Source organism: Littorina saxatilis, linkage group LG6 (assembly GCF_037325665.1).
Source record: "Littorina saxatilis isolate snail1 linkage group LG6, US_GU_Lsax_2.0, whole genome shotgun sequence".
Lineage (NCBI taxonomy): Eukaryota > Metazoa > Mollusca > Gastropoda > Littorinimorpha > Littorinidae > Littorina > Littorina saxatilis.
Genome location: NC_090250.1, coordinates 21724618 through 21752576, shown reverse-complemented (window position 1 = coordinate 21752576; position 27959 = coordinate 21724618). Strand labels below are relative to the sequence as shown.

General features: G+C 41.5%; 2 protein-coding genes across 5 annotated transcripts in view; one reads left to right on the top strand and one right to left on the bottom strand.

Annotated features, from left to right (window-relative positions):
- LOC138968750 (transcriptional regulator ATRX homolog) overlaps nt 1–17794 on the bottom strand; it is a 65532-nt gene extending 47738 nt beyond the window's left edge. For 2 of the 4 annotated variants that reach the window (XM_070341389.1, XM_070341391.1), the window contains exons 1-9: nt 17698–17794; nt 16086–16146; nt 15449–15474; nt 7671–7825; nt 7117–7224; nt 6403–6524; nt 5084–5258; nt 1897–3897; nt 358–888 (exon numbers count right to left, since the gene is read on the bottom strand). In XM_070341389.1, coding sequence (XP_070197490.1) covers nt 358–888; nt 1897–3897; nt 5084–5258; nt 6403–6524; nt 7117–7224; nt 7671–7825; nt 15449–15474; nt 16086–16091 — 3124 coding nt within the window. In that variant the 5' untranslated portion in view covers nt 16092–16146; nt 17698–17794. The remainder of the gene's footprint in view (nt 1–357; nt 889–1896; nt 3898–5083; nt 5259–6402; nt 6525–7116; nt 7225–7670; nt 7826–15448; nt 15475–16085; nt 16147–17697) is intronic. The other 2 variants (XM_070341392.1, XM_070341390.1) reach the window with 2 other exon arrangements.
- Nucleotides 17795–20611: 2817 nt separating this feature from the next.
- The window catches only part of LOC138968749 (SLAIN motif-containing protein 2-like), a 30608-nt gene continuing 23260 nt past the window's right edge, over nt 20612–27959 (top strand). The window contains exon 1 of the mRNA XM_070341387.1: nt 20612–20994. Within this exon, the coding sequence (XP_070197488.1) occupies nt 20708–20994 (287 nt within the window). The 5' untranslated portion in view covers nt 20612–20707. The remainder of the gene's footprint in view (nt 20995–27959) is intronic.

Sequence of the window (27959 nt, the reverse complement as noted above, 5' to 3'; positions counted from 1 at the left end):
GTCTCGGCTACAAAAAACTTGGCTAACATAGGTGGGGTAGAAAGTGTTAAGTTATGGGCAGAAAAGGCAAACCCAACAGAACTTTGGTTCCCTGTGATTATTTATTCTTAGTTATCAATAACTGGTTCTGGAACTCTTCAGAAAGACAAAAAATGGACTGAAAAAAAAGAAAGTCATATCTGGGGAAATACCTCCAGCCCCCCTCAGGCTGATTCCATTCATTTTATGGCCTTGTGGGGCCAATACTGCTAGAACACCCAAACACATCAATGAAAAGATCACTGAACACCCAAACACATCAATGAAAAGATACACTGAACACCCAAACACATCAATGAAAAGATACACTGTTCATACCTTTCTTTGCTTTCTGGTCCCCTTTCTCTTTCTTCTTAGTCGTTGCATCGCCTGCTCCATCCTCGTCGTTGTCCTCCTCATCTTCGTCCTCTTCTTTCTTTCTTGTCCGACGTTTCCCCGGCCCCTTTAGCAAATTGTTCACTTCTTTCTCCAGACGTTCATCCTCCTCTGAAGAATTCATAGGCTCATCCGCCTTGTCTTTTGATTTTTTCTTGCCATTTGACTGACTTTCTTTCTGCTTCTTTAAAGCACTTTTTGATTTTTTTCCTGCAGCTTCTTTGGGTTCTGCCTCCTCCTCTTCTTCAGTCGAGTTCTTTTTACTTTTGGCATTTTGTTTTTTAGATTTTGACTGTTCTTTCGAGACAGAATCTGAGTCTTCTTCATCGTCATCACTGTCGCGTGCACTTTTCCTGAGCTGAGATTCTTTTTTAGGCGTTGTTTTCACACGACGCTTTGTGGAGGTTTTGCTGTCTGGCTCCTCGTCCGAGTTGTCACTAGCATCCTGCTTGCCGTTTGTTGTCGTCCCGTTTTCTGCAAGCAGCAATTTCAGTAAATCAATCATGAACAGCTCACAAAACTAAGTTACATTCAAACATTCTCATCAAAACAGAAATGTATTGCACCTCTTATTTGTCTTAATCTCTCTTCTGCACATGAACGCTCACACTTTTTTGTGTGATTGCACAATTTACAGTACTTCTGATCACCCCACACAGGTTCAAATGCATCAGATAAAATGAGGCATATTTAACCCCTCTCTTTTAGACATAATCATATACATGGCAAACACAAGTGATAAACTATGTATCATCTGACTTTAAAATAGATAAATAGATTTAATTACACTAAGCATGATCACAAGAGCGGAACAGCCTTCTGAATCCAGTTCACTATTTCTGCTCCTTCAAATCATACCTTCCGTGTTCCTGTTTCATCCTGCTTGGAAGGAGAGAAGGAACACAGGTGACTTGGACTTTTTCTGGGAAATTCACTGGTAAAGTGAATATAAAGTTTCAGAAAGTTGAACCTTTTAAAGCAGTGCGAGTGAGAAAAATGTACATCAAATTCTGTGGCAGCAGTGATCACCTCTGTGATGAACACCTTGGTCCTGCAATTGCATAAATTGACAAAAACTGAAAGAGCTGAAACAGTACTTTGGATTCAGGAGAGCCGTGCCAAGAGGGGAAAAAGTTGAGACAAGTGGCCAGTTTACAGTGAATCAGCCACACAACACAACACCGAGTACTTCACCCTGCAATTAGTAACTGTGCGCAATATCAAATGCATCAAGTGCTTGCTTCACTTCATATAAGCACAAGCCTGCTATAACCCGACAGATTTCCAAGCATCACCGATTTGTTGTTTTTGTCTGTTGAAAACAGTTACTCTTGCCATTACTAGCTGTGGTAAATCGGCCGTTCAAAGTGAACTCTTCCCGGTGTGTGGCTGTTCCATTGTTCATGAGAATGAGTGAAGGAAGGATGGACAAAGGCTCAAGGACAGGCCAGACTGGACTTGACAAGCACAGACAGAACTCACTTTTTCGCTTCAGCTTGCGTTTTCGTTTCACACGTCTTGCTTCTTCGTCGTCAACACCCGAGCTCAGTATCAGATCCGAACTGGACAAATCCACATCCTCACTGTCGTCAAGGTCTTTGTCTGATGCCACGTTCCCCTTCTCCTTCGACGCATCGGTCTTGTGAAGACTCGCTGACTTGCCTTCCTTACGCTCCCTACTTTGACTGCCGTCAGATGTTCCAGCGTCTTTTTTCACCTCCTTCGTGTTGTCGGTGGAATCAGCATCAGATATGTCAGAAAAATCGTTCATTCTTTCAGTTCCATCCTCCTCATCGTCAACTGTTTTTGTAATTTTTACGTCAGGACTTGAAGATGGAAGTCCGAATGAAACCTCTGGCAGACTCTCGTCATCGCTTGGATCAATTGTATTAATGGCATCTTCTTCATTATCTTCGATCTTTTCTGCTTCGGACTCTTTGCAAAATTCCTCTGCCAGTTCTTGAATCAACTCTAGTTTGGCAAATAGATTTTCTTCTTGCTGGGTCATGTCCTCGCTCAGTTGGGAGCTACTGAGAAGATTTCCTCCCTCTGTTAATGATGCATCTGCGTTACTGGATCTTTCCTCCTCATTGTCGGACTCTTCAACTGCTGGGCTACTCTTGGTTTGATCTTTGGGGCTAGTGGTGGATTTTTCAGCATTTTCTTCTTGAGTACTATCCTGCGCATCTTGACCCTCAGTAAAAGAATCGTCAACACAGTCCACATCCATGGCTTCTTCGCAGTCTTCTGCATTACTTTCTTCCTCGGCAATTGCAGACGATCGTTCCTCATCACTGCTCTGCTGGTCTTTTTCCTTGCTAGCTGTGGATTTTCCTGTCTTTTTGGCTCTGCTCTCTTTCTTCTCTGTTTCTTCTTCCTTTTTGTCTGTTTTCCTCCCCACTACTTCTTTCTTTTTAGCCTTCTCTTCATTTTTCTTTTCTTCAGTCTCTTGTGACTGTTCTTTTCTCTTTCTACTTACCTCTCGTGTATCTTCTTTCTTATTATCTAGTCTGTTTTCAGGTGATTCTTTACTCTTATCGCCTTTTTCTTGCACTTCTTGAGACTTTCTTTCAGCGGTGTCCTTTTTCTCTCTCTTTTTATCTCCTCCTCCTTTCGTCTCTTTCTTTTCTTCCTCCTTCTTTTCTAAAGCACGTTTCTCTGTTACCTTCTTGTCTTGAGGTTTCTTTTCTCCACTTTTCTCACTGACTTCTGTCCTAACGTTTGTAGTTTTGCTAATAGAGACATGGGGACTGTTCAAACTTGTCTTGGACGAGGAGGCAGGAGTACTTTTCACGCTCGATCTTGACGTGGATGCCGAGCTGCTTTGCGCTGATGTTCTGGAGCCTGAGCTCTTGGGGGAATCAGAGTTTTTCACATCCCCATTGCACTTAGAGGCTGCCAACGATGATAATGACTTAGCGAAAGCGTTAGACTTAGAGGTACCACTACTGCCTGTTTTTTTCTTGCGTAGAATTGTGAGGGTGGAGGGCAAGAATGTTTGCAGGGTCTTTTTGAGGGCTTTGGCGCAGTGTTCTTTCTTCCTGCGCAGACTCACGTCGCGTGAGAATGAAAAGAGAGGCGCAACTTCCTCCTTGTCATCAGTGACGATTTCATTGTCACTGTCCACAGCTTGCTGAATACTCAGCAGCATGCTGCGTAAAGACGTGACGGCCATCAAAAGGTCCTTAGTCACAGGCACTATGTTGTCTTCATCAACGTCAACACTGGAAACCAGCTTGCTAACAACTGACGCTGGGTCATCAACTAACTCACTCTGAGACTTTGACGATGATCGAGACGACGAGGATGGCACAGCTGATGACTTGGAACTGTTGGGGGTGGATGCAGAGCTAGGCTGGGACGATTTCGACGACTTTTTTCCATCAGCAGCTTTGATGGCGTCAACAACTGTCCGGCATTGTTTCCTGTGCTCATCGAGTGGCTTTGGGTCACATGAGTAGCACTCCCAATTCTCGCTTTCGGCTATAAATTAAGAAAGAGAAAAAGGAGAACAAAATATCATTATTGTATGACCATAATCAAATGCAAAATATTCCCTGCACACTATCTGATAATATAATCTGTCTACATCCAACAGCTTACTGTAAGAAAGCGACATTTTGAAGTCTAAGCTACAAAAACAGAAATGTCCCCTTTCTTTGACGCAAACATGACAAATGTTGATTGGGATCATCCAGATTTTTATCCTGACTGACAATCCTCACAGTTTAGAGGTTTCTGAAGCTAAAAATGTTGCACTTACAGAATCGTTTAAGAAAACCTGGAAGTTCTGCCTTTGTGTCTTGAGTTAGCCTGTCGAACACTCATCATAATGAAGACTCTTTTGACAACTCAGGCGTGTAGAAAATGTCAACATGTGACTGGCAGTATATGGTTTGACATCATTCATAGACAACAGATATTGACAATGTTGCACTTCCACAATCATTTAAAACAAGAAGAGCAAACGCTCGATCGAGTCACTTTCGCAGTTCTGAATATTATATGAGGCATCAGATGGACAGGAAGAAATTGCTATTCACAACACAATGAGTCACGTTCACATAAAATTTGAGCCCGGTCACTTTTATAGTTTCCGAGAAAAGCCCAACGTTAAGTTGTGTGTTGCCGAACAGAAAAGGCTAGTTATCTCCCTTGTTTTTCTGATAACGTTCGTAAAAGGCTACAGATGTAAATACTTTGATGTAAAGAATAATCCTACAAAGTTTCAATCACATCCGATGAACTTTGTCAAAGATATAAAATGTCTAATTTTTCCTTTGACGCTGACCTGTGACCTTGAAAAAGGTCAAAGGTCAACGAAACCATCGTTAAAGTGTAGAGGTCATTGGAGGTCACGACTAAACAAAATATGAGCCCGATCGCTTTGATAGTTTCCGAGAAAAGTCCAACGTTAAGGTGGTGTCTACGGACGGCCGGCCGGCCGGCCGGACAGACTAACACTGACCGATTACATAGAGTCACTTTTTCTCAAGTGACTCAAAAAACTGGAAGCTTTGCCTTATGCCTAGAGTTAGCCTGCCTAATGAAGACTCTTTTGACAACTCAGGTGAGTCAAAAATTTCAACAGGAGACTGATAGTAAATGGTTCTTGCCATTCATAGAAAAAAGATATTGACAATGGTCTGCGCTGCCAAGGGATACTTACTGACAGCTGTAAACGCCGCCCTGCCAAAGTTGCGCATGATGCACCCTTTGCAGTACGCACGGGGGCACTTGTCACATATAGTCAGTCTTCCTCCTTCTCCACACCAGCGGCACTGCTCGTCCATGCCATCTTCGTCCTGAGCAATCTCCCCACTGCCCAGGAAGTTGTAGCATTTCTGAAAGGACAAGAAGAGAACTTGTCACATATTAATTGAATTAGCTGGCACATTTATTATGAAAGTATTTTCTATGCATGCAAATCTGTATGTCTAAAATGCAGAAATTTGTATGCTCAAAAAAGAAAACGAAAAATCCTTTGGAGATTAGGTCCACTTTTTGCTGCAATTGGTCTAGAAAACATTCCATTGCACTTTGCAATTTGCAGGTGCCTATTACTAAGAGCATTCCTGGCGATAGCATCAGACATGTGCAGTAAAAACAATTAGCTCACACACAATGTTCCCTTTTCAGCCTCAACAACATCCTCACAGAAGTGTAAACAAAATGTGCTTATCCACCTTCACCAGATGAAATTAAAATGGACTTTCCAAGTCCAGTGCAGCAACTTCTGCGGAGTGTAAACAACAACAACAAGAAGAGCAAACGCTCGATCGAGTCACTTTCGCAGTTCTGAATATTATATGAGGCATCAGATGGACAGGAAGAAATTGCTATTCACAACACAATGCATACCTGAAGAATTCAAGACATACCTGTGACCTTGAAAAAGGTCAAAGGTCACCAAAGCAAACGTCAAAGTGTAGAGGTCACTGGGAGTCACGTTCACATAAAATTTGAGCCCGGTCACTTTTATAGTTTCCGAGAAAAGCCCAACGTTAAGTTGTGTGTTGCCGAACAGAAAAGGCTAGTTATCTCCCTTGTTTTTCTGATAACGTTCGTAAAAGGCTACAGATGTAAATACTTTGATGTAAAGAATAATCCTACAAAGTTTCAATCACATCCGATGAACTTTGTCAAAGATATAAAATGTCTAATTTTTCCTTTGACGCTGACCTGTGACCTTGAAAAAGGTCAAAGGTCAACGAAACCATCGTTAAAGTGTAGAGGTCATTGGAGGTCACGACTAAACAAAATATGAGCCCGATCGCTTTGATAGTTTCCGAGAAAAGTCCAACGTTAAGGTGGTGTCTACGGACGGCCGGCCGGCCGGACAGCCGGACAGTTTAACACTGACCGATTACATAGAGTCACATTTTCTCAAGTGACTCAAAAACGTTCATATTTGATACAAACGCAAGTAAAACAAAAGATTCACGCTGGCACAAGTCATATACACAATAACCAAGAAAGAAGACTAACCCTGCAAACGAGGACTTTGAGATCTTTGTGTTTCTTCACCATCCCTGTCTTCCAAGGGTTGACCTGGCGACCACAGGCTGTGCACAGAAGTTTCTCCAGGACAGCAGCAGAAGAGCTGCTTGCTGCTTGACAGAAAGGAATGACATGAACATTTCAATGAAACAAAACCAATGTTTGTTCATCTACTTCAACAGTTTTGCTTGCCTTGTTGTATCATGTAATTCTTTTCCAAAGCAAACAAATACAACCATGTAAACAATAGATCAATTATTTCCTGAGGTCTAATACCAACTGTACAACTTTGGAATGAAAAAAGAAGAGGTGAAAATGTATCTGAAAAGAGAACGGTTTGAGGTACAATGGTACCCAACCCGCGATTGACAATCCTGAGAGTCTCTACATGGAAGTCCTTTCATGACAGGTATCCTAGGCAAGTTCATAGAAAAAGGTGTCCTTTATTGTGAGATGTCCTTTCACCGGAGAGGCCTCAAATCGCATTTGCAGGTACAGTAGACTCTGCTTAATAAGGTCACCTTGGTGCAGGACAAAAGTGACTATATTAAGCGTGTGGATTTAATAAAAGCATAAGCATAAAACATAAGGAAAAATCCGTGCAGTCAGAAATTGGCCTCAAAAAGCGGGTGGCTTTATTAAACATGGCCTTATTAAGCGGATTCTACTGTACCACTGTAGTGTAATACAATCGAACATTACCTCCACCTCCCCCTCCATTGCCACCCTTTTTGTTGGCAGGTTTAAACTCTGGCCCTCGGAATCGGATCGTCTTCTCCTCCACCGGTTCTGGGTTTACAACCACAGTTCCTGCACCACACAAATAGGTAAACTGCCTTACAACACAACTCAGTGACACACAAAAGGTGGTGTCCTTCTACTAGTCTTAACCAATGTAAAAAGGGGTAAGTTACTCACTGGGAAGAGTATTAAAAGTAAATTCAACACAGCTTATTTCTCTGCAACTGTCCTTGAAAAAGCAGTAAACAGTTCTGAACTTCTTATACAAAATAGGGATGATCATGTGTTATGAGAATAAGTCTTAAAAATAAAAGTCTTGAAAGTAATGATATGCAGGATGCATTCTGTTAATTTCATCTGATCTGCTTATTTTCTGACCCTCCACGAACCTTCCTCTCTGCAAAATAGTTCTTGACTTTCACAAAATGCATTAAACTTAACAGTACAACAGGATAGTTCAGTTTAATCATGCACTTTCCCGAGGAACAATACAAATTTACAATTCAACCACCAACCTTCCGGCAACTCTGGGATGTCCTCATCATCAGCATCTGATTGTGATTCAGACAGATTGTCTACATCTTTCTCCTTTTCCTTGTTTCCATTGACTTTTTCTGAGCCTTTGGAGTTGGACCCAAAACTCAGCCTCACTTTCAGCGGCATGGCCTTTCTGTAAAATAAAATTTTAAAAATTAGACACGAGGAGCATTACAGACACAAGCAGATGTGAAGCATGAGACAAAAATTCCACATACAAAAAGAAATTTGTTGAGCATCACAGTTTTGGCTGCTCATTGACTAAAAAAAAAAAAAAAAAAAAAAAAAAAAAAGATAAATCAACCATCATCATCAAACAATCTGAATAAAACACTGTAGCTGTCTCAGTCAATATACAGTCAAACCTGTCACTTCTGAGTAACAAACATCAACCCACAACGACCAGCCTAATGGAGACCCAACAAGTTTTTTTTCTCTCTCCGTCTCAATATATAATTTACTTTCCCATAGTGAACACCCAGTGTTGTTCCCAGGCCTCGGTCATCGTTCATTTACGCTTGCATTTTAAATCTGATGTATTGGTGTGACCCCAAGCCGGTTGATTGTCCGATAGCACTAACTGTACAGGGATGTTGCCACAAATTCACACCTATAGGACAAATGTCCTGAACTCTTCGGCATCAATAGGACATTTGACTGCTTTCAGACATTTTAACCTTCGCCCGTCTGGTTTATCGACTACACACGGAAGACATCGTGGGGCTGTGCGGACCCATGCTCATGGGTGGGAGCCCAAAATGTTGCCAGGACTGAACATTTTGGAAGGCCGGGGTCCAGGGGCCGCTAAGGCTCCGGCGGGGTGCAGGGGCAGCGCCCTTGCTGGGGGGTCTAGGGGGGCAGCGCCCCCCAGCCAAAAATGAATTTTAGCATTTTAGGGAGGGTTTAGGTGGCCTCTCCGGACTTGTAAACTTTAGAACAAACAAGCTTTTTGGAGATGCATAATATATTGTGTATACATCTTGTAAACTTGAAGGTTTTTGTAACTGACCAGCTGAAAATTAATTTTAGCATTTCATGAAGGGGCTATTTGAGCCTCTGCTGGCTTTAAAACTGATAACAGCAAACAAACAACAAATGGGGGAGGGGAGGGAAGGGGGTAGGGGGGGGGGGGGGGGGGGGTAGAGGAGAGAATGCACAAAATCAAAAACCTCTATACTTGGAAGATGTTTGGTATGTATCACTCTTGCTAGGAGGTCTACAAAAACAAGTGGTAAACACATTTCAAGAAGGGCTTTTAGAAGCTCCTAGTCCTATAAGCTAAAACAAAATCTTAAAATTGGAGATGCACAAAAGTAAAAAATCTTGTAAACTTGAAGGTTTTTGTAACTAACCAGCTGAAAGTGAATTTTTAGCAATTCAAGAGTTGCTATTTGAGCATCTCCTGGCTTTAAAACTGAAAACAGCACACACTTTTCTTTTTTTTTTTTTGGGGGGGGGGGGGAAGAAGGAATGAATGCACAAAATCAAAAACCTCTATACTTGAAGGTGTTTGGTTGCATCACTCTTGCTATGGGGTCTACAAAAACCGCTATACTTGAAGGTGTTTGGTTGCATCACTCTTGCTATGGGGTCTACAAAAACCGCTATACTTGAAGGTGTTTGGTTGCATCATTCTTGCTATGGGGTCTACAAAAACCTCTATACTTGAAGGTGTTTGGTTGCATCATTCTTGCTATGGGGTCTACAAAAACCTCTATACTTGAAGGTGTTTGGTTGCATCATTCTTGCTATGGGGTCTACAAAAACCTCTATACTTGAAGGTGTTTGGTTGCATCATTCTTGCTATGGGGTCTACAAAAACCTCTATACTTGAAGGTGTTTGGTTGCATCATTCTTGCTAGGGGGTCTACAAAAACCTCTATACTTGAAGGTGTATACTTCTGATGCTGCTTTTCAATTCATCATTTCAGGAGTTATATTCTAAAATTATTGTTGAATCATAGCTTGAATTAAAAGAGAAATATGTTTAAATTAAGCGTGTTTCACTTGCAAACTTTCTAAAGGACTCAATGTATCAGAATGTAAATACCACTGGTTCACAGATTAGGAATAAAAATTTTTTCTACCACACCACTTAGGCCAAGGTCTCTGAATCCCTGCAAGTGGGGTATATAAAGTTGTGGGTGAGCAGAACACCCCCCGGGGGCCCGGGTAGCTCAGGTGGTAGAGCACTGGACTTGTGATCGAAAGGTCGCTGTTTCGAATCCGGGCCGGGCCGGACACAGGTCAACCACCTCCCACCCCCGTGTCACCATAGTGGCACCAGGGTCCCCACTGGTTTTTAGAAACAAAATTCCATGACTTTTCCATGACTTTCCATGAGCCTCAATAACATTTTCCATGACTAGATCCACAGGTCGCCATTTCCGAACACGCAAACTTTTTACGTCTTGTCACTGCCAGTTTTGACACTGGCTTGCTTTGCACTGAATTTGAGTCAGTTTCTACGCAGTGTCTCTTCGACAAGCAAGTCAAGCATTTGCTACCCAGTCAGATTATCGGTAATGTTTGCTGGTCCTGTCATTTCACTAAACTGGACCAGCCACTGTTTGTATCCATCTGCACTTTCGTAAATTCCGTTTCGTAACCGTCACTGTGAGGGCCCCAAAGGGTTTAAAATCGTGATCGTGATTGGCGTTTTTTGACCTTTCTGTAACCGTGATTGCCGAAATTTCAACTTCTGTGATCGTGATGGGACTTTGCCCGTGATCCGTGATGACAAAAAAATCAAGTCTCGTGATCGTGATTTGTTTTCGTGATCGTGATGGGCATTATTTGAAAGCATTTTATTTTCAACGTAAATTTTTCACAGCTGTATCACTCTATGATTCTCTATTCGTCAAGGTGTTTGTGATCGTGAAAACAAAAATCAAGGTAACTGTGATCGTGAAAGCTAAAATTTCCCTTCCCGTGATCGTGATGATACCCCCCCTTTGGGGCCCTCCACTGTGACTTGACGAACTGTCATTTTTTTCACCGCGATACACAGTTCATTGCGAAGATCTTCCTCGGTAATTCGTTCCAATTCCGCATACTTTTTGTTGTCAAGAAACAACTCGAAAGAAAGTTTCAAACTCATCATTCTCCATCTTGCTTGTCAAAGCGCTAAAGTACTTTATCGATGCAAAAACAAAAGCAGAAAACTTTGACGAAACCGACTCAAATGCAGCGCAGACGACACGACGAGATAACGGAAGGAAGTGAGCCTCGCTTTGGCTCAAGTGCCGTTAAAAATACCGTTATTCTCGTATGTAAATCCGAACGAGAAGTTGGTCATACGAACAAGCCTTGTGCTGGCGACGCAAATCGCTGCTGGCGACGCAAAGGGGGGGGGGGGGGGGGGGGGGGGGAATGGCTGGACAACAAAAATCGCCGCTGGCGTGCTAAAGCAGTAAAGGTTAATTTTTCTTTCTTTCTTATTTTTGTTAAATTCCATAACTTTCCATGACTTGAATTGAAATTCCATGACTTTCCAGGCCTGGAAAATTAAAAATCAAATTCCATGACTTTCCATGACCTGTACGAACCCTGTGGCACGTAAAAGACCTCGGTCATTCTGCCATAAGGCCAACAAAAAAAAATAGGTCTGTTCACGGTAACCCGACCGACCCTAGTTTTTAGGCCCGACCCTAATCTTTTTTTTGGATCGTCTGAAAAAAAAACAAAACCCGCATCCAAAATAGAGCTGTTTGCGCTCAAACATCAGACGACAGAAGGGAGGTAAGCTCAAAGTACTGTTTATAGTTATGTTGGGCAAAAACAGGGATTGATGAGAAGAAATGAACTGTGAAACATCATAGAGAGGGGAGAAAAAAATTTAAAAAAAATAAAATGGAAAAAAAAGAAGAAAAAAAAGCCGACCTACCGACCCTATTTTTTCACCCTATGTTACCGTAAACAGACCTTTTTTTTTTTGGCCTAAGTGTAGATGGCTGATACCACCTAAACACGCATACACTTGTGTATCTCATCTAAAGTCAGGTTAAAACCCAGGAACATGCCCTTAATAGCTTTGCCGTGAGGGCGTAAATCTTGAATTTCTCAGAACACGATAAAGATCCCAGGGTCACAGCAAAAGCCTCAGGCCTTGGAAACACGAATACATGCATGCAAAAATATGAAGCCCGGGTGTCTGTTCGGCCAACAGCCAATAAAGTAACCATTTCAGCACTGACCCAAGACGACCCAACCTGGTCCATAGCCCATTTCAGTTCTCCTCTAGCAGCCGGCAGTCAGCTGTTTACAAGAGAAAATGAGTAATTAACAGTGTTAATTAGTAATTAACAGTGTTAATTACTTATTTTCATTTTTGCCTCATTTTCGGTCACAGAAGTCGGATTTTAAGAGTCTGCACTGAGAGGCTTCAACGTGCGGCAAACATCACTCTCACACAATTTCTGAAATATCTTTTAATAGAAGGCCTTATCGAGCAAGTTATCCGACGGGAAGATACATATCACAGTTTTCTGCAATTGCGCTTTCCTTAAACGTTGTTTTGGGTATCTTAGAAAACAATAATCGACCCCAAAAATTACTAATTTTTAGTTTTGGCACAAGTAAGCCGTCAGGAAGCGAGCCAAAACTGAAAACAAGAGGCGAAGCCATCAAGGCTCACATCGACAAACGGTAACACAAACTCAATCACTCCGTCACACACACACACACACACACACACACACACACACACAAACACACACACACACACACACACACACACAGAAAGAGCATAGGTGAAACTGTGCAAGAAAGCGAGACACTAGATCTAGATCTGTCTGTCTGCATGTAGCCTACTTACAAGGACACGACTGCCAACTAGTCTCGGCGCGCTCAAAATAATAATGACCGAGACTGTCAGTACTTCCTTCGCGTGACGTCTAACCCTCTTACGTCATAATGTGACGTCAATGTAATGTGACGTCTTCAAATGTTAGAGTTTCTACCACAGACATACACACGCACAGACGCACGCACGCACGCACGCACAGACAGACAAAGTTACGATCGCATAGGCTACACTTACGTGAGCCAATTAGACATTAACACTGGAAAATTAGTTATTAACACGTGAAAATTACTAATTTTCACGTCATAATTGTAATTTTCTTGTGAAAATTAGTAACTTTCACGGGTTAATTACTAATTTTTAGCTTTGGCACTAGTAAGCCCTCATAACATTTGCCAGGATGACATGACATAGCTGCTCCCTACATGTCACTCGATTTGGTCAATTTGGTAATCGTGAAAGGTAGTTGACCTTCTGTACACAGAACGGTGTGTAAACAACAGCTGCCAGGGATAAACAAAAAAAAAGATAAAAAGAGAAATTCAAGTTTTATGCCCTCACGGCAAAGCCATTAGGGGCATGTTCCCGGGTTTTAACCAGACTTTAGATGAGATACACAGGTGTATGCGTGTTTAGGTGTTATCAGTCATCTGCACTTATGGCAGAATGACAGAGGTCTTTTAGGCCAAAAAAAAAAAAAAAAAAAGGTCTGTTTACGGTAACATAGGCCAAAAAAATAGGGTCGGTAGGTCGGGATTTTTTTATTTATTTTTTCTCTCTCCAAAAAACCATATTTTTACGTTATTTTGCAAAAAAAAAAAAAAAAAAGATTTTTCTCCCCCCCCCCCCCCCCCCCCCCAAATGCCAAAAAAAGTCTAGGGTCGTGCGAAAAAAATAGGGTCGGTCGGGTTACCGTAAACAGACTATTTTTTTTTTTTTGGCCTTACATGCCACTGTGTTGACACGGGGGAGGGAGATGGATACCGTCTCTGGGTCTGCACATAAGGTTGACCTGTGTCCATCCCGGCCCGGATTCGAACCAGCGACCTTTCGATCACAAGTCCAGTGCTCTACCACCTGAGCTACCCGTGCTCCTCTTAGGGAAAAAAAGAAAAAAAATCCAAAATTCTTCCTGGGACGGAAATCCGTAAGGGACGGAAGAAATCCCACCCTTGCATGCTTCTCAAAGAGGGACAAATATGCATACCCTTCCGTAGACCCATGCTTTCCAAAGCAAAAACGTGCATCCCCTTCCGTAGACGCCGTGGTTAAATTTTAGCGAGAAGTAATTAAACTAAATTATTAATTTAATTATTACCGTGCGGACTAAAGCTTCTCAAAAAAGGAAAAACGTGAATACCCTTCTGTAGACATCGTGGGGCCGTGTCGACCCACATTGTTATATATTAATTTTGCTCCACGCGACTTGCTTATTAACTCCAACATTAAACAGATCGTAGAAAATGATGTTCAGAGCCAATACCTGAAGGTTTGTGACTTCTCTCCCTAGTTTTTATGCAAGTTCCTTCAGTTTGAGAAACATGGGTCCGCAGGGATGTCGTTAGGCGTCGGACATTGGACATCGACCGATTAAAAGGCTCAAATGTCCGATTCACATTGCCGCATGGCAGTCAGATGTCCTATCGTTTTAAAGTGAGCGCGGTCGTTATCCGATGAAAACTCCATTCCTTTGGACAGCGCGTTATTTGATAATTTTCCTTTCATGATAGAAATCTTCAAAAAGCGTACAGGTGCACTGAAGTTTTGCAGTGCAGATCTTGCGTTTTCCGAACCGTTTGTGTACACCTGTCTACAGCACACTAAAGTTAGGAGTATGGGAGACAACTCCCAACTGACCAAGGCTCGCATCTGCTTTAATTTGCTTTTAGTTACTGTTAGAGATGAAGCGCACAGCACTGAATTATGCCACCGAAAAAAACTAAAGCTTGCTAAAGAACAGCAAAAGCTGAACACATTTGGCTTTTCAACGGCATCATGTGCTACATTAGGGCCAAGAACATGTGAAAATACGGCTAGCATCATTCTGGAAAATTACAGTGCCAAGGACAGTGTCGCCGCTGAAACCTCCACAATCACGGAAAGTAAAGTTTCGTCACTTGTAGATGGTGTCGGTACAGCAGGAAATTCACACAAACGGTCATTTAATAAGGTTAACCATTCATGGCTGACCCTGATTAGTACTAGTTGGTTAGAATTTGACAGCAAAGAGACCATCTGTCAAGAAAAAGCTCTGTCCGGAAATCATGCAGTTTGTGTGCCAATCAAAGTAAGAGTTCTGAAGTTTTTGGTTGCATTTTAGTTTGTTTCTTTTTGTGTGTGTCCTGTTTGAAACAAAATAAAACAATACACACACACAATGTTGGTGCATATACTGATATGTGTGTGTGTGTGCACATGATTTTGTGTTTTACACAAAATTATTATGTCCTATTAAAATGTCTGAAAACTGTCAAATGTCCTATTGATGCCGAAGAGCTCAGGACATTTGTCCTATAGGTATGGATTTGTGGCAACATCCCTGCTTTGGTGATCGTTATAGTCAGGTTCAAGATTAGCTTTATATGATGACACGCTGCTTAACCCTTTGCTCCCTCCAGCATTGGAAGTAATTCCGTCAATTTCAAAAATGGAAAAAAATAATACAAATGTTACCACAGCAATTTTTTTCCAAAATCATAAACACTCGAACATTGCGGGAAGCTGTTAGAAACAAACGTATCTTTGCATCATAGGTAACATGATGTATAGCACGATGTATAGCACAGGTGTTTTTAGCGTTCAGGGAACTGTATAAGGGTTATTGATCAGACATGATAGGGTGCTCTGTGAGGCGAAGGGTTAAATTCTACTTACATTACCTGCCTCTTTATGAAGACACCAAAAGCATCTCTTAGAATAAGAAAGTTTGAAGAAACAATAGTGAACCCTCACCTTCTTGAACTGCCAACTGCACCACCCTGAAACAGTGAAAGCATACAGAACAAGCTTTTTTTTTTAATGTAACGTCAAGAACAACCAGTCCGTTTTGAACTGTCTGGTTGGTGTACACATGTAAATAGGCCCAGTGAAATTGAACACTTTATCTGTACATATTTATTATGATATAATATGCGTGTGGAAGGAGTGTGAAGTTTGGATGCATACACCATAACAAAATCCTGTGCTTTGCATTTGGTAAATAAACTGTTTGACTTGATATAAGTTAAAAAACTTAAACAGTGTGTAAACAAACACACACAGATATTGCTTGAGACAAAAAGGAAAAAGAAAAATCTAGATGTATATAAAATCAGAACACTCCAGGTCTTTCGCGTTTTGTTCTGAGCAGAATTCACAATTAAGACTGGGCACTAGCTACTGTAGTCAAATGTTCAGAGTGAATTATTTACCAAATCTCATTCCGTACCATGACAGAATGCCCTGATAATAATAGCTAACTAAATATTTTGAAAGGTGAACTACTTAAGAACGTGACTGCTAGTCACTGGATGAAAATAGGATATATATATACACATTTTTGAAGGTGAACAACATTAACAGCCTCACACACAGAAAAATGTTCAGATACCTCCATTCAGATTCTCTGCCCCTCTGAACCAAGTTAGGATTCCTGAACTGTTACCATGTTTCTGGAAAGAAAAAGGACACTACAACTACAAGTACAACGCAGTACCTACTCAACTTTGATGATATAAACTTAGCCATAAATTCCTCTATATGCTGTCATAAGGGCAGAAATGGCACAGAAATTAAGTTTTGTTTCTTAATCTCTGGCAAGCTTTTCAAGTTTTGTTTCAAGGTTCTTGATAAAAATCCTCAGAAACAAATTGTCTCTCTAAAGAACAAAGTGCAAACACTGCATAGATCCTGTGCAGCTGACAGGTCAACCTCACTAGCATTATGTCGACGTGAACTCAGGCATATCATTATCAGTATTCCTATTAAATTATTAATGTTGTCCAAAAAATTCACATGACCAATCCATGTAATAACTAATACTGAAAATATTTATTGGTCTAAATCATAGCTACTGCTGATATCCAAAATCAGTATATTACATGTCAAGACTATTAAAGTGTTCAGACAGTTGACTGAAATTTGGTCAGAACAATGCATCATATCTAAAAAGTACATGTCCGTCACTGTCACTGTCTCTACAAAGACTAGGACCAGAGTACAACACCGTGCAACATATGATACATATTCTTCAATTTTGGATAATTAAAGAGCTGATATCGACATTGTATTAAAAATGTTGCTACATTTGCAAAGCAGTTCTTAGGTTTACAAACTTTATTTTCTTAAAGACTTTTACATTTGTTATCCCATCAAATCGGAAAATAAGCAGAAATCTGTACGAAAGTCAGTATGACCAGTTCATCAAATAATGAAATGAACCGTTGACTTTATCTTACACACAAAACAAAAAATCTATGGGATTAGGTTAATAAATTCGCAGTCTCAGCTTAAATAACAGAAAAATTCAAATGTGAATGCCTTAATAACTGGTCTTCATTGTGCTAGATAAATTTGTAAACTTAGTAAAAGTGTCCAATGTTGGATACTGCTTCAGTTCAGTGTATTTTGTAATCAGAGTAGACTGCCATAGATACAAGATCCCTGTTTTTTTCTGCCCCAATACTTTGTTCAGATGGCTGGACTCAGAGGTAATGGCATTCGTTTTTGTTCATAAACCCCAAAACGCTCGTCCGCGGCAAAATCTGGCGAGAGGCAAGAAATGAAGAATGGGGGATTCGTCCAGAAAAACCCTTTGCCGCCTTACTGCTCATGCGCATGCGCGAGCACCGGTAGGAAAATAAACAGCTGACTTCAATAAACGTATTTCAAAAATCGGTGATATAACACTGCGTTCCGTGATGTCAACAAGACCTATAGAGAGGACCGCTGGTACCTTCACAGTTCGGTAATCGTAGGTAGCTGGATCCTCAAATATGAGCGGAAGTTATGCGACATCTGCGCTCAGTTCTAAAAATAGAATCCCCCCCCACCACTGCGCGAGGACGTCTGCGTGAACTGCATGAAAACCTTTCCGCGAAAACAATGCGGCGCGACTGAAAGAGCCGATCGCGATGTTGGTACCGCTTCGGCGACCGCGTGTAATGCGCTTTTGCGTACAGTAAACATGGCACGTTGTAACTACACACACACTGAATACATACCTTCGTAGATTTGAGTCTTTTCGGATTTTAGTATTACGGTGATGAAATTTCCTGCACTCTGAAGATGGCGGCAAGACTGAAGAAAAATCCTGTCACGTGACCAGCCTCGATTTGGTGCTCATTAACATAATTTATGCAAATCACCTAATTTGCATATGATTTGCATAATTAAAATTCATATGTCTTGATAAAATATGAGTGGACCTAATGAACATGGCTCACCTACGGAACCCATATGTTCACCTACCTTGGTGCCATAACTCGCATACCGTTTCCAGACTTTCTCTTTTCAGGCACCTGTAGTTCCAGCGCTGTCACTTCACATTCCACGTCAACTTGGCACCGGGTTGTCGTGACATCAATGCTCTTCTTTCAACTCATGTTTTGTCATTGCAAAACTGATTTTTTTTTCTTTCTTTTTGTTTCATACCAGTTTATCTCCCTCGGCTTTGATTTAGTAAGAAACAAGACGTGACACTGAGACTCGCCGCTGGCGGCCGCGCAGCCTGAGCGGTCGGGTGGCTTGAGAAACTGACCAGTGTCAGTTTCAGACGGCGCAGTCTAGTGATCCTGTGACTTGCTGCCACAGCCAGTGCCACTGACATCGGTGCTTCTACATTTTCCAGGTGCACCATTTTTTCCCGCCTAGGCGGCGGCCAAACTAGCGCCTGATCCATGGTCAAAGTCGGGCCGAGGACTGAAGCCGATTCGCCCGAATGACTGACTTGCATGATCTTAGTAGTAGCAGTGGTACCTGCGGTTCACCGTCATAATTAATTATGTTGTCACAGTTCATAGTCAACAGTAAGTTTAAAACACATGAACTATGATACAATCCTAAAATCGCAAAAACTGAATTGTATGAATCAGTCCAAAAACGTTCCAAAATTCAGAATCAAAAGACCTTTGGGTCGACGTACTCAGTTTTAAATGTAACGGTTTTTTTGTCAGTAATAAACGTTCCAATTACCTACTGTAACCATTCTTGTTTTTTTATTCTGAAATTTGCATGATGCACTCGAGTCAGCCACGGTATTGAGGCCGTGTTGCAGGCGGCTTGGTGAAACCGCTCGTGCTGTCAGTCACGTCACCGTACGACGGGCTGTGGTCCGCCTTTGGTGCACTACCTTAAACCATTGTCGTGGCCTACTGTTGCGACACTTATCAGTCAGGAGCATCTCAGCCGGTCTGTCAGTAACGATTAACTCAAGTTGATCAGTCGGCACGCTTCAACTGACTCAGTGTAACTTTTAGAACGGCAGTCTGGGCCGGCTGCCGGGGTTGCCGAGTCTGCCTCTGGAGCAATGGACAGCAGCGGCCGAAAGAACATAGGCCGGCCTAATTAAGCCGGTCGGTGCGAGCAGAAGGACAAACAAACAAACAAACACACAGAGTGGAATCTGTGACATCCCCCCACATAAGGAAGGAGTAATAAACCTGTCAGTTCATCGCAAAGTCCTGCTGGCATAAGAGTGAAGGTATCTCGGAGGCATAACGATGGAGGCATCTCGATCGAACGACCCGCAAAAAATGATAAGAATCGAAGTGATCAGTGCGAAGAGTATATTATGTTTGATTGTTCAACACTGAGTCACTGATTTCCTCCTCATTGACTTGAATTTGCCAAACGCAAAGCTATCGCAAGGAGGTGGGGAGGGGGGGGGGGGAGACTGAGAGAGACTGATTCAGCCCAGAGAGAGAGAGAGAGAGAGAGAGAGAGAGAGAGAGAGAGAGAGAGAGAGAGAGAGAGAGAGAGAGAGAGAGAGAGAGAGAGAGAGAGAGAAGGCTAATAGAATAGCATTTTCACACTTTTTTGCATCCAGCCTTCACCCAAAGTAGGTAAAACACATCAAAATGAACAATCACTGAACGTGTATGATATTGACGAACTAAAATATGTCACGTTGTGCAAAAAGAAAAAAAACACATGTACACACAAAAACGATTATGTTTGTAACATATTAGAAGAGAGGATAGGGGGGGGGGGGGAGACTGAGAGAGAGATCGGAGAGACTGAGAGAGAGAGAGAGAGAGAGAGAGAGAGAGAGACTGAGAGAGATGCTGGTGGCGGGGGGGGGGGGGGGGGGGGGGGGGGGCAGAGTCCGTTTAGTATAGCAGTACCTGTCCGAGTTGCAAAGATAGCAGCAGAAAATCATCACAGAGAAAGAAGCCACTAAACATGGGACACTATAGTCACAGACTCGTCAGTGTCAAAGCGGCCTCCGCCGTGGTGGAGAACAAAACTCTGCTGGCACCGATCGGGGGCCTGAAATCGTAACTGACCTGAAGAATGAGACACTGGACTGACTATCCACCGTAGAGGCTTCACTTGTTACCGCCGCCGCCGGATTATAGTGGAGATTGTAAAACAATTATAAAACGATCAAGATGTTGAATTAATCGATACGCCGCTGATCGATGCTACTTTGCTTATGTGAAGGCCGACCGGACTAAAACACATGGTTACCAGGGGAAACGTCATTCTCTGTCTGGTGTTTACAATTAATTTTGTGTTGATTTTGGTGCCATGTTCCGGCTAAACAATGAACCGAATGAGAAGAAAAGGCCCACCCCTTCTCCTCGTGTGCAGCGGAAGTAACTCCATCAGCTCTGTTCATCTGTTCAAGCCGGTTGCTGCAAACCACACATGTTCAACTTGGTGGCATTGCGGCCACGCCCACTTTTTCCGGCGATTGTAACTCATCTATGTTAGTTTGTTCGAAGTTGAAGTACCGTAGAATCGAATAACGTGCAAATCCAATTAAAAGATTCTACGTCAATACGTAAAGAACACTGTGTTACGTTAATTTGGTATTTCGTACATGTTTTAAAAAGAAAGAAAAAATGATGCCCTGTCTTGCGCCTTTGTTTCCAAACTAAGGACACGAAGGAAGTTAACGTTACGCATGCGCGGAAAGTGTAAATATGGCGTCCAACTTGGTGAGAGGAGTGTCTAGTGTTTTGAGGAGATAAGAAGAATTTGTCGTGCACTCACTTCCCATGACTCAGTATGGAGTCTGCAGACAATTCAATCGATCCCGATAATGAAGTCAAAAAACTACAAGAGCTTGTGAAAAAGCTGGAGAAACAAAATGAAGTGCTACGTACCAAACAGAAGCTTAGTTTGGATTCGCTGCCAAACGGAGATGTCGAGAAGTCTCCTCTCACTCACAACAATAATCATCAGGCGGAATCACCCTCTGACTCTATGAAAGACAGATCTGCTGAGGGAGGCCTGGAAGATGTAGATGTGCTGGATGTAGACAATCTATCACTGAAAGAGGATGAGGACAGCTGGTAAGACTGGAGCATTTGACACAGGATTTGTTTCGATAATGTGTATCATTCACGACATTGCATGTCACAGCTCTAGTTGAGTTACGCTTTACTGGGTTTAGCGGTTGAGTCCTCAAAGAAAGCAAGTTCAGCGTTTTATAATTATATTCGAGCTTCTGATGTTACGATTGCCTTTAAATATGTGTGCGTTTGCAAACAGGTACAATTACAAGTACTGGAGAGTAAAATAGAGCTTAAACAATAACCACGAGTTGATTACTGGAAAATAAACCACGAGTGGGTATTTGCAGCTGCTTGGTAATCCACGAGTGTGCGGAGTACACGAGTGAATTACCAAGCGGCTGCAAATACCCACGAGGGTTTATTTTCCAGTAATCAACGAGTTGTCGTCATTGTTCAAGTTATTTACACAACGAACAACACGGGTCGAACATGCAGTCATGCAGACGACATTTTGTAGGCAATTTCATTTCAGCCTAATCACTCAGAGTGTCAAATGCGCGTCATTCAAATAGTCCCCTCGATTCTGACACAAACTTTACTTGTGAGGGTATTAAAAGTCGAACTCACGTTTAGCTAACGATCTACATACATTTTAACATTGAATAAATAAAGAAAACAACAAAGAATACACATCTGCTGGGGTGAAAAGTGCTGAGTGAAGATTATGAGTTGGCCGAAGCGGTGAGAGAGAGAGAGAGAGAAGAGAGAGCGATCGAGACAGACAGTGATACAAGGCGCACAACTCTAGTACACTGTCAGATACCGCGCTGAATCGCCGTTTTTGAGAGAGCGATCGAGACAGACAGTGATTCAAGGCGCACAACTCTAGTACCCTGTCAGATACCGCACTGAATCGCCGTTTTTTTGGTGCCGGTGCAGCAGCCGGGTCATCAAAAATGAGACTGTGCCAAAAGGTGACGTTTTCATGTCAGTATGTCCCAAATGACATCACCAGTACATTTTTCATTCTATCTAATCTGTTTTCGTTCTATTTTTTCTAATAACATGCGTTAACAATTGATTGCCAACTGGAATGGAAGAGCACAAAAAGTGTAACTTGATATGTAGTTTCTCTAGAGGGAAAAACATCTTCCACTTTCATGTCAGTGTGTCCCATGCAACATACATTTGCCAAACAGCTATGTGCAAGTAGATTATTTGTTAGTGGTATAGAAAATACTGATCAACAATTAAAGTCAGTTTTCACATTCATTTTCTACCTATTTCTTATTTGTTTATTCTGTTGGCAATGGTGAAATGTCAGCAATCGTGTGTCATTCGGGACAGTAGACATGACACCTGACCTTTTGGCACAGTCTCAAATGTCCCTTGATTCCACTGGAGTTAATTCGGTGAAATCCCAATCATTGAAATCGAAATTCAGATCAAAACTGTCGCTCGCAGCAGCCATTGTTGTTACAGTTTGAGTCAACGTTGTATTCTTCCGCAACAGGGTCCAATCGTCTAGGTTTGAAATGATGTCATGTTCTAAAATAATTCTTTTTTCATCAGTACAATTCGAAGTTTTGAAAGTTTGAAAAAAGAAAAGCCCGGAAGCAGGGTCACGCAAGGTCGTGAATCTCGTAGCAGACGACAGTTTATACTTATAGAGCTCTACATGTATCGCCAGTTCCTCTGAACAGTCAAAAGCCATCGCTAGAGTTCTTGTGAACCACAGCCGTTTGTTTCGTGCATAGTCAGAGGTACTTAATAACGTGCTAATGCAGATAAGCTCACAGTGAGTCGCATTCAAATTACTAACTGACGACTACATTGTGAAAAAGGGAAACTTGATTACACTGGTTCACGATGGCTCAGGAGTAAGATAAACCATGCAAAAATAAATTCTTTGAAAATTGCTCGCTCTTTACAAAGGGCACCTAGGATGTTCCCGTTTGGTGAGCGTTCAAATGAAAGGGTGTTTGTACTGTGTGTAAAAGCCTGACAGTATCTTTGATGGTTTACGGCAGGCTTACTGTGCCTTTAATGTTCGTAACTCATCTAAACCGATCAAGTTATGAACATTTCAGCACATTTATTAGAATATTACAATAGACCCTATCGGTAACCCAAGCTCTCGCAAACTTCAAAGCATAGCAAAGCATGTGGTACAGCTTTTTCGCGCGAGCTGTGAAAGCTGAGGTTCGAAGTTCTCGCGAAGTTCAAACTCAAAGCATAACAAAGAGCGTGTCTTGCGGATATCTCGCAAGAGCTGCTCAGATATAGAAAAGGTCTGTGGTGGATTGGTGCTAATCATACACTACAGTCTTTTTAACAAAATCTTAATTGCACATAAGTGCATGCATGCACAACTACACGCACAGGTAAACACACATGTGCTTAATTACAAACAGAATGGAGACCTGTGTTTTTAAATGAGTGAAGATAGTGATCCCAATCATTTGAATTTTCCATTATTATTTTTATCCTTTTTACATTTGGTCAAGTTTTGACTAAATGTTTAACATAGAAGGGGAATCGAGACGAGGGTCGTGGTGTGTGTGTGCGTGTGCATGTGTGTACAGCGATTCAGAGAAAACTACCAGACCGATTTTCATTAAACTTTACTTGAGAGTTCCTGAGTATAATATCCCCAGACGATTTTAAATTTGTTTTGATTAATGTCTTTGATGACCTTATATCCTGCTTTTTGTGAAAGTTGAGGCGGCACTGTCACGCTCTCATTTTTCAACCAAATTGGTTGAAATTTTGGTCAAGTAATCTTCCACGAAGCCCGGACTTTGGTATTGCATTTTCAGTTTGGAGGCTTAACAATTAATTAATAAGTTTGCTCATTAAAGTTGTCATTAAAATCGATTTTTCGCAAACTGATTTTAAATTGATTACATTGTATTCCTTATTTTCTCCTGATTTCAAAAATATATCTAGATAAATGTTATGTTTACTCTAAAAATGTGCTCAGAATTACAGAAAATAGGTTTAAGTAGGCCTAAGTACTACGTTTGCATGCTACGCGGAGACGAGCGTGACCCGTGTGTGGTTAGTCAAGACTATCTGAAATATAGTCGTGGCGACGACTGTTTGTTGGTGTTAATCTGTTACTTTGATGCCGATTGCTTGACTAAATGTTGTTATATCGCTTCACGCGACTTGTTTATTATGACATAAAGCTTTCATGACTTTGAGTACACACTTTCAGGAATGCCTTGCCCTGATTAACATGTTTTTAATGTTGAAATTGGCTTTCTTGCTACCAGGGACAGTTCTTGTCCCTTTATCAATTCTATTCAGATGATGGGCACAGCGTAGACCGGTGAAGTGATCATGTTTTTAGTGCATGCTCCATTAGCCTTATTTCCTTCTTTATTCCAATTCCAAAGCTTTTGTGTGGTTTATGAAAGATTAGAGATGGCCAGAAGAAAACTTATTAGTCTTTCCATTCAAAGTCAGTCATCTCTGAATCAGTGAAACTGAAAGCATCCGCAAACCACATCTAGAAACAGTTTTTATCTTGAGCTCCCCCCCCCCCCCCCCCCCCCCCCCCCCCCCCAATAAAAAAAAGTCTGTTTCATATGTAAAGGTAAAAAAAAAGTCAGGGTTGGGAGGTCGATTACAGTTTACATAAATTTGAAGTGTGGATAATATATCGGCCTCCTATGCGGAAGGTCGCGGGTTCAATTCCCGGCTGCGCCTGGTCGGTTAAGGGTAGAGATTTTTCTGAACTCCCAGGTCAACTTATGTGTAGACCTGCACACCTGCTAGTGCCTTATCCCCTTCGTGTGTACATGCAACTGCCAGCAGAAGACCAAATGCGCATTGAAAAGCAGAAAAGATCCTGTAATCCATGTCAGAGTTTGGTGGGTTTTAGAAACATGAAAATACCCAGGATGCTTCTCCAAATAAAGGTTTATGGCTGCCTGAATGGCGGGGTACAAATACGTAAAAACCCACTTGTGCCAAAACATGAATGAACATGGGAGTTAATTCAGCCCATGTACAAAGAAACAGAAGGAGACAGAAATTTAAAAAGAAAACATCTTTGAGGACTGAAGTCTTTTTTTGTGTGGACATGTTTTTAATTTGCTAGTACTTGTGCAAGCTGTGTGCCCTGGATGTTGTAGAAAAGTAGCTTACCTAATCAAGTTTGCAAAATCGATTTTTTATTTTTCAATTTCATAACCTTTTTTTTTGGGGGGAGGGTGGGGGGATCCAGGAAAAGTTCTAGGGTTGGGCTAAAAGAATAGGCAGGGATGGCCAAATCGGTTGCCAGATCACCAGGGGCGAGTAAAAAATCCGCCGGGCTAGTACAAACCGCCTGGCAACTCGCTCGACTGGCCAGTAAAAAATTGTGGTCAAATGCAACAATTCTGGTTGTACTATCTAGTTTCAAACTGTCATAAACGCTGCAGATGCAGCAACTGTGGTATGTACCAGGCCGGCAACATTTCTGACGGGCTGGTGACTTTTTTGAAGTTACTCGCCCGGCTGGCGAGTTTAAATTTTGAAATTTGGCCATCCCTGATAGGGTCGGTAGGGGAACAGGAAAAACTGATATTTTTATTTTATTTTAGGTCTTATATTAAAGGCACAGTAAGCCTCCCGTAAACCATATCACAGAGCTCCCCGAGCGTCTACATACAGTTCAAGCATACTTCCATTTGAACGCTCACCGAACGGGAACATCCTGGCTGCTTTCTGTCGAGCGTGAGACATTTTCAAAGAATTTATTTCCGTGGACTTGCTCCTCTACAACAATGGCGCCTCGTTTTGGTGCTGGACGGCTGTTATGAATATTCAATACCGGAAATCACGCCCGGACAGTAAGCCATCACAGATACTGTCAGGCTTTTACACACAGTACAAACACCCTTCCATTTGAACGCTCACCATTTGATACATGTATAAATGTGTCTCCAGGAATATGTTTTGTTTTAATCTTGTGTCGATACTATTTAGTTCTGCCTCGTTATTAGCCATTGAGTATAACTGTTTTATCATCATTGCTTTGTTGTTGTTCTTTAGCCATTTACGTTGAATGACTTGTTATACATTGACATTGATAGTTTTATTCTTCTTCTTCTTCGTCGTTCGCTAGTTAGTTTTTATCATAAGAACCTTTTCAAATTCCTATTTATACACAAATGCATATTTTATATTCTAAAGCAGTATGCATTGTTAGAGGATTTTTTAGTAGCAGTGTTTAAATGTCGAAGCTGCTTTTCCCATTTTTACCCAAGAGACCGACTGTATATTGTGTTATTGTATTTGTCAGACTTGATTGTACCAAGTCCCTACACATGTTGTAATGCGCTTAGAGCCAAATATTTTTGTTTTTTGTAAAGGATAGGCGCAACATAAATACACTTTATTATTATTATTATTATTACCAAACGGGAACATCCTAGGTGCCCTACGTAAAGAGCGAGCAATTTTTAAAGAATTAATTTTGCAGATTGTCTCGAACACTTTTTGGACCCATCCTGAACTCAGGTCAAAAATGAGTTACTTCCCTTTGGGTCTCATTCAATCAATGTAAACTGGCCATAGCCGTGGATCGATTATTATCAGAATGTTTTTGGACCGTGGTGCATTTTTGCGCTAGACCTAATTTTAAAATCTAAATAATAAATTGACAGCTTGTTACACAAACATTCTTTAATCATAAAAGAATTATATTTTCATCAAGACAAGATCAGTACAATTCGAAGTTGTGAAAGTTTGAAAAAAGAAAAGCCCGGAAGCAGGGTCACGCAAGGGTCGTAGCAGACGACGGTTTATGCATATCGCCGTTCCTCTCAACAGTCAAAAGCCATCGTTAGAGTTCTTGTGAACCACAGCCGTTTGTTTCGTGCATAAAAACGTGCTATTGTAGATAAGCTCACATCGAGTCGCATTCAAATGACTATAAACTGACGACTACATTGTGAAAAAGGGAAACTGGATCACACGGGTTCACGATGGCTCAGGGGTAAGATAAACCACGCAAAAATAAGTTCTTTGAAAATTGTTCGCTCTTTACGGAGGGCACCTAGGATGTTCTCAATCGGTGAGTGTTTAAATGAAAGGGTGTTTGTTCTACAGGTGTGTAAAAGCCTGACCGTATCTGTGAAGAAATTGCAGAATTCTGCCTTTAGGCAGCATTTATAATTCTCTGAACTGCTAATCTTTTACCTTGCTTCTTAGTATTTATCCACTAAAGAAACTGGTGCCATGTAATTACTGAACCCTCAGCCCGGGCTTAACGTCAATTTAAGTGAAGAAGAGGGGTTGATAGTTTAGAGTTAAGTTGTAGAGCAGGTAGGAAATTGGCACACACACCTGTTTCTGACAGTGACAGGTAGGAAGAGAAAACACAAACCAACTGCTGCCTAACCTAAAAGTCAAAGTAGATCTGCCTGGCTTCCCTTACTACTTGGCTTGACTAATGAGTGTTCCTGTCTGAATGGGAACAGCAGAAGATTTGTTTGGGATGGATTCCCTTTGGATTATTTAGTCTAAGCAGTTACGGCTGTTTAAACCAAATTCATTGTTACTGTTACTGAAAATCTGTGCAGGCTTACAGGGATGAGTTTATCTTGTTGCCCAATATTATTTATTGATTATCAGAATAAACTTTTTTCAGTTTTTAGAATTCTGTTTACAATTCAATGATTTTGTGCACCATATATGACCTCTATCGCTCATGATGCTATAAACATTACTCACAATCACATATATTTGCACATACTTCTACTACTACTACTATTGCTACTGCTTTTACTGCTAAGAACTACTGCTGCTTTCCCAGGACCACATTACTGGGTTCTTCTTTGCTGCTGGTCACAAAGGGGGGGGGGGGGGGGGGGGGGGGGGGGGTCGCTTATTTTAACCATATTTTCCTTCAGTTTGTGTTTTCGCTCTAGATGAGTAAAAATCAACTTAAATTGCCTCCAAGAAGCAGTGTAAGCACTGCAGTGGAAAAAAAAGAAGTTTCATTTAGTTTTTATAGGTAAATTAAACTC